Raw genomic sequence first — 10,944 nt, forward strand, 5'->3', positions numbered from 1 at the left:
TGCTTTTTCTTGTGTGCGTATAGAGTATCATACAATTATTTTTATTTTTTTTCCTTGATCAGGTTCTAGAATCTATATCATATAAGGGTTAATTGCCATCCACAACCCCTAATTACTCAGCTATATATAAGTAATCTTTTGTCAAATGTAAATCAGGGAACAATTCTTCTCTGCACCCTCGAATATTGGTTCTCAAACTTTTTTAAAGCTACCGCTCCTCTGCCACCCTTCCCCACCCCAAACAACTTAAAAAGAACATACTTCTGAATGTGAAAGAAAAAAGAGAAATGATCTTAGCTTGCCCTTTTTCTTCTTCAAGCTCTAGAAATGTCTTTAGTAGTGGAGGAAGACTCTTTAGAATGAATTGACAGGATATTTAGTGACACCGAATTGAGTGACATTAGCTAAAGGGCTCTCTACATATCGATCTGAACACATCGAGGTTAACCCAGCACTGCTCGGAGACCTGCAGGTCCACTCTGCGGAGAAGAAAGCCACTTCCAGCCAGCACGAAACCACAGGGCACCTCTTTGGGAAGGTGGCCCAGGAGCTCCCGAGCTGTGGCCCTTCCCTACCTTGTGTGGGTCTCCAGTCCTTGCGTTCTTGGTACGCAGCTCAATGTAGTTGAAGCCTGAGTAGGTGGGGGAGGCCAGGTTGGTGGAGGGACAGTGAGCTGGAGGTCGGGGAAAACATCAGGAAGTCACAGGGGGCTCTGTCTCCCCATGCCTGCCCATCCCAAGGGGTGTCCCAGCTCAGTCCAAACACACCTGTCTGTTCAGAGCCGCTTGCACGGGATTGTCCCGGGACTGCTTTGTGAGAACCATACCTTAGGCAGTGGTCACGGGGACTCTGTATGGGAGTGACTGGGAATTTGTCCACTTGGGCCAACTTGAGGAATCCCAGGGTATCCGGTGGAGATTAACTGGGAAATTGGGGAACACGTAACCACGTTAGGGATTAGAAGGAAGAGAAAAATAAACCCACTGGAGCTGGTGCAAACCCTGTGACTTCCACCTGCAAGAGGGTTCTGTGATGGGAAACTGGGCCCTGAGGGTCCTTCACGCAGAGGGTGTTTGTTGCGTGTCTGTTATTAAGTGCCAGGCACAGCGCGGCGTCCATCCCATACCAGGGAAACAGCAGTGGAAAAGTAGGACAGAAGGCAGCCAGGCAGGGGGTGGAGGGAGGACATACTTGAGGCAGCACAAAGCTTTAGTCATGGAAAGAGGCTATGAGAAAGCGATGTGTAAGCTTCCATCTGAGGATTTCAGGGGGCCTCCAGGAGAGGAAAGATGCCAGTAAGGCCCTGGGCTGGGGCGAGGCAGGTAGCAACCACGCACAGAGCCCAGGTTCTGTTCCCACCGCACTGGCGAGCTCTACAGAGAATGAACTGGAAAAAGGCATCGTGGTAGAAATTGTGAGAGACGCTGATGGCCTGGACTGTGCTGCTAGCAGTATAGACAGGGAGAAGTAACCGATCTTGAAATTACTTTTAGGTTTTGCTGGGAGGGGGCAGAGGTCACCGCAGCCCTTCCCCCCACCCCAGTTTGTGGAAATGCAGAGTAAGAAGAGAACATCCTCAGACTGTCGTATCAAACCCACACTGCTTATGATGGTGTGTCTGATAAATCTGCGTTGTAAAGTTGAGACTCAGAACTCACCATCATTTCGTAATGTCTTGTCTGTCTCCAAAGGACAAAGGATTTCCCCTTTAGTTGGTGAAGTAGCAGTTATTTCACACCGCTGCCCAGCTTCCCTGTTTCAGACCAGAAGTAGCTGAAGCTATAGCATCTTTTTAAAGATTATATAAAGCCTAGGGGCCCTAAGTCTGATTCTGTTTATGTCACTGACCATTTTGGATTGTCAGGATACTTTGTAATTTAATTTTTTTTCTTTTTGTCTTATCTTTTTCTCTTTCTCTCCCTACCCAGATGAAGTCATAACATCTCATGGTGCAATTGAACCAGATAAGGACAATATACGCCAAGAACCATATTCTTTGCCACAGGGTTTCATGTGGGACACTTTAGACTTGAGTAATGCCGAGGTGGTGAGTATACTCTTGAATTCAACCCCTGCGTTCACAAATATTGCTCGTGAGTTGGTTCTGAGCATGTAGATAGGACGCTGGTTTTATCTCGTAGCTCAAGGAGTTGTACACGTTGTTGAATGAGAATTACGTGGAAGATGATGACAACATGTTCCGCTTTGACTACTCGCCCGAGTTCCTGTTGTGGTGAGTGTCGCTGGTCACGAATGCCGTGGACAGCGGGGGTTGGGTTGGGAGCTCCCGTGTCTGTTCCCACATTCTCGGACGCTGACTGGTGCCTGTTTCTCTTGTCCACCCTGACTTCAGGGCTCTGCGTCCCCCAGGCTGGCTCCTCCAGTGGCACTGTGGGGTCAGAGTGTCTTCAAATAAAAAACTGGTGGGGTTCATAAGCGCCATCCCAGCGAACATTCGGATTTATGACAGGTACACATCAAAGCTTGTCCGTGCCAGCTTCTGTGTGTTTCTTTTCCAAGAATTGCGGTCAGAAAAGGCTTTTTAAAATTACCTGATGGGAGCTGCTGGTGGTGGGGCAGGTTGTGCATGTGTGGGGTCGGGCTGCAGGGGAACTCCGATCCGTTTTGCTGTGAACCTAAAACTGCTCTAAACCAGTTTATTAATTAGTAAAGTTTATTAATTAGTAAAGAAGAAAACCTTGAACAGTGAACCCAATAAAAAGGACAATGATCTTTTTCTCTCTTTATCTCTCCCTTTTTCTCTCTCAGTTTCATACATGTGCATGTTATATATTATGTACATATACATATATGTGTGTATATGTATGTCTCAGAATAAACAAAGCCGTAAACGGGTATTTCAGGTTTATTTCTGGAAAAAAATTACTGAAGAAAAATTTTAGGAGGGATAAAAACTTTCTCTCCATAGCATAAGTATGTTGTATTTTTCCTCTGATCTCCCGCCCAGGAAGTCAAAGATCTAATGCATAATAGGTCTGTTTACTTCTCTGTGTATCAGGTTAGCTTATTTATTGCTAAAAGCATCTGATCTCAAGCAATATCATGCCCCAAGTGAAATGCCTGCTTACCTGAAAGCAGAGCCAGGAACAGGCTTTGAGGTCTGGTCAGGGCCCCTCTCAGCAATCCTGGGGATTTGTATTATACTCCAAAGCAACGTCTTATCAGATCCTATGCCACACTGACCCACTTACCACCATAATTATTATAGGAGAAACAGATACAGAAACTTTAAGGGGCACATCTGATCCGGTTTCCAAATTGAAAACTTGCAAAAGACAAAAGTCCTAAAATGTATTTAGAACACGAGTGTTTGAGCCTCCGTGGCCTAGAGTTACAGTCATTTTAGCAGGGGAGTAGTGTTTCAATCTGAATTTGCAAAATGTCTAAATGATAGAATATATTTTCTTAAATATTGTGTTAAAGGACACCTTTCACGTTCTTAAATCTTCGCAATTTTATGTGTGGTGGTCTGTTTTTTAAAATGCGTTTATCTTGTATGGGCTCTAACTTTCAACATCTTTATTTCTTAGTGTGAAGAAAATGGTAGAAATCAACTTTCTTTGTGTCCATAAGAAACTGAGGTCAAAGCGGGTGGCCCCAGTGTTAATCCGAGAGATAACTAGACGAGTGAACCTGGAAGGAATCTTTCAGGCCGTGTATACCGCCGGAGTCGTTCTTCCCAAGCCGGTGGCCACGTGCAGGTAATGACACCACATCCCTACCTCGGGTCTCTCCTTTACCAGCTGTGGTGAGCCTCACTGCCCTTTGCTAGAAGTATTATTCTGCTCAGGTGTAACTCACAGGCATTTTGCCTTACTCCGGATTATGTAGTTTGTTGGTAGCTGCAGAGAACCTAAAACCACCGAGTCCAGTATTCTTTCCAGTATCTTACACAGCCACTTAGTGATTAAAAAAAAAAAAGTTCATAACATTTTCCTGCTTATGATGCTGGATCTAGACTTGTGTTTCTAGTCCTTGTGAAAGCCTAGTGCTGTCTCCGCATGGGGAGCCCTAGGACATTGTGACCTTGAAATGTCCAGTGTCGTGCCATTTCCTTCTGCCCAGCACTCAGCTTTCTGCCATGCTTTGCAGCGCTACCGAACCGCTGCAAAAGCCACGTAAACAGCAGTTGAAAGGCTGCAGGTGTACTCGTGTGCTCAGGGTGAGAGGAAGGCTTGAGCTTTGTTTTTACAGCTTCCATCTACTCTGGTCAAGCTTTCAAAGGTTATTCCAGTGAGAAAATGATCGGATTGCCACTGGACTAACCTGTTTCTAAAACATCAGAAAGAGCTTATCTCCCTCCACTGATTTTATTGACTCAAATAGGATGAAACTTTAAACATAGTATAAACTATAACACTGTAAAATTACTATATCCTATTAAATTCTTACATTTATAAGTAATAATAAAAGACTTCACAGGTATATTGTAATACAAATCATTTATCCCAGTACCCAAACTGGAATCACTTAAGAAATTCAAGCTAGTTGAATTCAAGAAGTTTTCTTTGGTGTGTGTTCTGTAAAAGTGAAGGCTGCTAATTCAGGGGAACTGTTTTCATGTTTTTAAGCTTTTTGGTTTGCCTTTTGTAGAATCAACGATGATCATTAAATACTTCAGAGCTGGGCATGATGAATATCTCTTTTGTGATTTTAAGATTCCTCTTTAGTGAAAGAGATGGAAGGTCACAAACTCCAAAGGAACATAACTAGGAATGCAAGAGATAAAAAACTGACTAATAAAATTATTGCATAGGAAGAAGACCAGCATCCGGCACTACACCAGGCACAACATAAGTATTCAGTAAATGCTTATGTAACAGCTGAGCTGAGACAAAGAGTGAAAACTTGTAGAGTTAGAGATCAATTAGATTTTAAAACCTTTATTGTATTCCAGATACTGGCATCGATCACTAAACCCCAGAAAATTGGTAGAAGTGAAATTTTCTCACTTGAGTAGAAATATGACTTTACAGAGAACAATGAAGCTATACAGACTTCCAGATGTAAGTAAGAACGATTTGCAGTTTTTTGAAGCTGTAACAACTGAAGCTTTTAATGCAGAAAAGAATTATTTGCAGGAGTCTAAAAACTGACTCGTGTGTCTAAGGAAGTGAACGTGTAGCTAAAGAGACCACATAGACCTCAGGAGCTAGGAACGGTAGGGAGTTCGTTTGGAAATACCAGTTTTTTGTTTTTTTTTTTTTTAAGGCTTTTAAAGTTCTTCATTTTGTAGTTGGATGAGATTGAACTTGAGACAAATAAGCTTTGAAATTGGGATTCTTTATGATATGTTAAGAGGGGAGAAAATTTCAGGCTGCTGTGATTTCTTAACACGCTGGAACTAAGGAATCAAGTTGAGAGGAGAGACCCAGAGAGAGGAAATGATGTCGCATTAAATTATCATCTTTTCAAACTAGCAAATTCCCAATATGAAATGTTGTCATCTTAATGGGAAAACTTAAATGTGCTTTCCTGTCTTGGCTTTATTTTGGGCTTGGATGGTGTACTAGTGATCTATTGCTGTGTAACAAATTACTACAAACTGAACAGCCTGAAACAACATTTATTATTGTACGGGTTCTGAGAGTTAGGAATCAAGGCACAGCTTGGCTGAGTTCTCTGCTTCAGGGTCTCTTGTATAGCTACCACCGAGGTGTCAGGCAGGGCTGGGGGTCTAACTTGAAACTTGACTGGGTAAGGGTCCACTTCTGAGCTCATGTGGTTGTTGGCAGGATGGGTTCCTTGCTGGCTCTTGGACCAGGGGCCTCAGTTCTTTGCCAAGTGGGCTTCTCCGTAGGGCAGCTCACAGCACGGCAGCTTGTTCATCAAAGCCGGTGAGAGAATCTGCTAGCAAGATGCAAGTCAGAACCTTATGTAAGCAATTTATGAAAGTGACATCCAGTCACCACTGCCATTTCTGTTGGTTAGAAGCAAATCACAGGTCCCACCCATGTGCAACAAGAGCAGATCACACAAGGCGTTGACTCCAGGAGGTGGGATCACTAAGAGCTGTCTTAGAATCTGTCTGCCACAGATGGGATTTTTTTGTTTCAAGTATTGCTCCATGCAAATTGAAATTAGAAACTTCAAGCATGCCTACTTTTTCCACTGTGGGATAATGCTATTCTATAATACTTTGGCGTCCCCAAATTTCAGTGTCTTGAACCTAAAGCAAGCTAGCTTATGTGTAAGGAAAACACCCACTTACCAAGTAGGTTGCCTAACATGGAATAAAGAATGAGGAGTTTTTGCACCTGTCAGTGGTTTACTCAGGATGGTTTCTGAGGTGCTAAAAGTATTTTTGACTTGACTCTGTCTATCATGGATAAGACAGTTTTGAGAAGTCGGTATTATACTAAGTCACTGGTGAAGCATTGGTTGTGAAACCACGCTTTGGCATCTTACTTACAGTGAACCCAGCTTCCTCGTATAGCAGTCCTATTCCAGCCATGTTATAGTGACTGCCTTTTGTTCCCCCAATGAATTGAAGTTTATAAAGTGCTTTTACATATATTGTTCAATATATTCTCACAACAACCTTTTGAAGTTAGTACTTTTTATATCCCCATTATACAGGTGAAAAAACTGAGGCTCATGAAGGTTGACAGTTAGGTGAGGGCACATCACTAAGAAGTAGAGATTTGGGCTGCAAGCCCCAGACTTCTGTGTTTCCCCTGTTTCATCCCTTTGCTTCTGCTGTCCCCCCAGCCCAGCCCCTGGAGGGGCACCGTGCCTCAGTTCCACCAAGTTTCCCACTGTGCAGTCACTGCAGCATGAGTTGAAACAGAAAAGGATGATTATCAGGGTCCCACCAGCTTTCACTGGCTTGATCCAGTCTCTCTCCCCTCTTTGAGTCATAGAAAAGAAAAGGAAAATAAAGAGTAAATTAATAGGGAAAAAGACAGATGAAAGTACAGATACTAGGAAATCAGAAGGTGCCAACAGTCTCCTGGGTGTCTGCCTCGTGAATTAAAAGCTGGACAAGGTAGCATATATTATGAAACTTTCTCTTTCTGCCCGGAGTGCGGTGGTGCAATCACAGCTCACTGCAGCCTCCAACTCCTGAGCTCAAGCAATCCTCCCGCCTCAGCCTCCCAGCTGGATGGGATTACAGGTGCCCTACCATGCCTGGCTAATTTTTTTATATTTTTTGTAGAGGTGGGTCTTGCTATGTTGCCCAGGCTGGCCTCCAACACCTGAGTTCAAGTGATCCTTTAGCCTTGGCCTCCTGAGTTGCTGAGATTACGGGCATGAGCCACTGCACCTGGCAGGTTTTGTTTTTGGTTTTTTTTTTTTTTTTTTTGGTGTTAAATCTACCGCCAACGTCCTAACATTGTGCTGAAAGAAGGACATGTTCTAAGACACATAAGGTATTCTATATTTAGATCTATATTTAGTGGCATTATGCGATTTTTTTAGTGTTTAACATTCTACTGCTCCTTTTTTAATCCTATAAATAGCCATAATCATTGCTTACATCTCCACTCTGGAATCTTGGCTCTAAAACAGTTCACGCCACAGACCTTGACAGATAACACTACTTCGGTTTTTTCATAGACCTCTGAGCTTTATTTCCTCACTCTCTTATAAACAGATTTTACACAGATTTCAATAAACATAGAGAGTATGTACGAATAATGGGTATTGATTGGGCCCCACGGGAAAGGATATCTGATTCAGACACAGAGTTTGCTAATGAAACTTAAGATTTTCTCACTTACTGGAAAGGTTTCTTTTCTTTTTATTGAACTCATGGAAAACACGAGCACGCCACTCTATCTGACTGTATACAAGCTTATCATTTTTATCTGAGTCTAACAGTCTTCCCACTTCTTCCTGAAAACAACAGCTATGTTTTGAGTGTTTATTTCACACTTAAAAAATTATTTCATTCTTTTAGGGACTTTTTTCTAGCCATAGCTAGTCAGCAAAAGTACATATTCTTCCCGTTTTCTAGGACTTTATATATATAGAGAGAGAGCTGACATACTCTGATGTTTTCTCTCCTTTAATGCTTCTGTAAAAACTTGTTTGAAATGCTTATAAATTGCCAAGTTTATGATACTTTCTACCTATTCGTCCAAACATAGTGTTTCACCGAGTCTTCCGTGTTTGAATTCTTATTTTTCTGACCTTCAGAAGATAGCAGTTCTCAAAGTGTGGCCCAGGGACCCCTGGAAGTCCCCTAGATCTTTGAATCCGTGAAGTCAACACTACTTTCATAATAACACTAAAATATAATTTGCATGTTTCACTTTTATTTTTTTATGAGTGTACTGTAAAGTCTTCCAGAGGTTATATGGAATGTGTACTTTTGTATTCTTTTGTTTTAAAATGTTCTCAGTTTTAATTTCTAATATGACATATGGATAATATAACACACATAAGCAAAGCTCTTTGGGAATACTCATTGATTACTAAGAGTGTAAAGGGGCCCTGAGACAGAAACTTGAGAACTGCTGCTTTCAGAATGTCTACTGGGCGTAAAGGTGTGTTGTTTTTGGTGATTTCACTGTGTGGATGTTCAATGAATGAGAGTTGTGCTCCAGAAGAATATTTTGCTCTAGAAAGAAGCTGGCAAACTTTTTTTTCCATTTCTGAATATTCTCAATTAACAGATATCATATATCCTGTTGCTTTCATTAATTAATCTAATTGCTTGATATTGTTGATTATTACTGAACCAGTAACACAATTAAAAAACATTTCAGATATTGGGAAAGGCTCCTTAAATTTATCAATTAAATCTGCCTCATAGCAGAAAATACTTTTTTAAATGACTACAGTATATATTTTATATGGTTTTTGTCTTCCTACCAGCATTTAGAAATGCATATTTATTTCATTTATTTCCAACTGGATATTTCTGACTAAGCTGTGAGAATCACAAAAAGACTAAAAATATGATCTGTCTATTAAATATTAAGGACTTAAATTCTCAAAATTGAGATTATAAGGTATTTTATCTGGGCAGAATGTATTCAGGGAAGAAAAAAAGATTATTAGATGCTATTTTAGCTACAGTACTATATCTTTATAGATGAGATAAATCATAATTGAATGGCTCATAGTAAATATTCAGCTTGGGACTGTTGGATATGTGACTGCAAAGCCCGCATCTCCCATTCCTCTCCCCCACACCAATCCGTAATCAATCAACACTGTCTGTTACTGAACCTTAGAAATCTCAGCTCAGCCACTAACAGTTGATCAGAGCTGGCACTCAAGAAAAGGCCTATTTTCCCTCTTGGACTTCTACCTAGGTGCATGCAGGAATTATAATGGTCTGATTCTACGGGAAGTTTTTTATTTTAAAGTATTTAGAAATCATTTAGGCCAGAAAAGGTAGAGTAGCAATAGTTATGTGCAAGTTATTCATCTCTTAAAATGTATCCAGTATTTCTCCAAGGAAAAATAAATCAGGTTCACTGGAAAACATGAAATTGTATTTTTCAGATTTTAATTTTTTGTTTGTTGGGTTTCTCCTAGTCTCAAGGCCCTGGTGTCTGGACAGTTCTAGAGAGCTGAGTGATGTCAGGACCTTTTTTGAGGACAAGCAGTTGGATAAATTCAAATGGGGACCTGTCCTGAACTTCCGGCTTTTTATTCTTATATCCTGATTTTAAAATTATAAAGCTCTGGAGTGGTTATTAAAATGCCTACTCTGATTACATTTAATCAAAAGACAGCATGAGAGGCCAGGCCCAGTCCTTGGCAGTCACTTGCCTTTAGGAACTACTCGGCTATTCAGTGCTCGCCGTCCCCTCCTGCTCTGGGGTGATTTATTCTCAAGAGAACAAAATCACTACACCCTTTTCATGGGCTATTGAAATAAAAACAAGTTTCTCAACTGTGTTTTCAAAACATCAGACCTGGCAGTTTTAAAGAACAACACAGTTATCCTTCAGTATCCGTGAGGGGTTGGTTCCAGGACCCCCTCAGATACCAAAATCCAAGGATGCCCAAGTCCCTTACATAAAATGGCATAGTAGTTTCATATAACTTAAAGGCACATCCTCTCGTATATTTTAAATCATCTCCAGATTACTTATAATACCTAATAAAGTATATAAATGCTGTGTAAATAGTTGTACTGTTAGTATTTAGGGAGTAAGGACAAGGAAAAAATGTCTGTATATGTTCCATACACATGCAAGCATGCATTTTTTTCCTAAATATTTTTGATCTGCAGTCGGTTGAATCTGCAGATGCAGAACCTGCGGATACAGAGGGTCGACTGTACTCCAGAAGCCACACTAAGATCGGGATGCCCTGTCGTGTAGACTGTTTAAATTCTTGTCATTGGTATAGAAATCAATTCATAGTGTTTTCTTTGATTTTATTTGGGCTGTGGGCAGTACGGACCCAAGACCTGCTGCACAGAGACAAGAAGATACAACCCATTGTCTAGTCTGTATTTTAACCCAGCACTTCTCAAACTTTAATATGTACATGAATCCCCAGGGAGTCTTGTGACATTGCAGATTCAGATTCACTAGTTTTGGGGTGGGGCCAAGAGTCCGCAGTTCTAACAAGTTCCCTTGTGGTGCTGAGACCGCTGGTCTGTGGACCACACTCTGAGCGCACAGTAGCTTTACTCCTCTCATATGTCCACTTCTGGATTTGTTTTGTTTTCCCTCTAACAAGGTTACAAAGACTTCAGGTTTGAGACCGATGGAACCGAAAGATATCAAAGCAGTTCGAGAATTAAGCAACAGTTACCTGAAGCAGTTTCATCTAGCACCAGTGATGGATGAAGAGGAAGTAGCCCACTGGTTCCTCCCCCGGGAGCACATCATCTACACGTTTGTAGTGGAGGTAAAGATAAGGTGACGGGCATGTGGCCTCTCCTTGAGGCCCCCTTTGTGTTCCGGTGTCCAGCAGCAGTGCTCAGGCATACTTCCTCCATCTCATCACACA

General features: G+C 41.5%; 1 protein-coding gene across 1 annotated transcript in view; it reads left to right on the forward strand.

Moving 5' to 3' along the window:
* Positions 1-10,944, forward strand: part of NMT2 (N-myristoyltransferase 2) — a 48,097-nt gene that overhangs the window by 17,886 nt on the left and 19,267 nt on the right. Inside the window, exons 4-9 of the mRNA XM_012660959.1 lie at positions 1,929-2,047; positions 2,142-2,233; positions 2,354-2,470; positions 3,552-3,722; positions 4,919-5,027; positions 10,672-10,842. Of these exons, the coding sequence (XP_012516413.1) occupies positions 1,929-2,047; positions 2,142-2,233; positions 2,354-2,470; positions 3,552-3,722; positions 4,919-5,027; positions 10,672-10,842 (779 nt within the window). The remainder of the gene's footprint in view (positions 1-1,928; positions 2,048-2,141; positions 2,234-2,353; positions 2,471-3,551; positions 3,723-4,918; positions 5,028-10,671; positions 10,843-10,944) is intronic.

Source organism: Propithecus coquereli, unplaced genomic scaffold (assembly GCF_000956105.1).
Source record: "Propithecus coquereli isolate 6110/MARCELLA unplaced genomic scaffold, Pcoq_1.0 Scaffold69, whole genome shotgun sequence".
Lineage (NCBI taxonomy): Eukaryota > Metazoa > Chordata > Mammalia > Primates > Indriidae > Propithecus > Propithecus coquereli.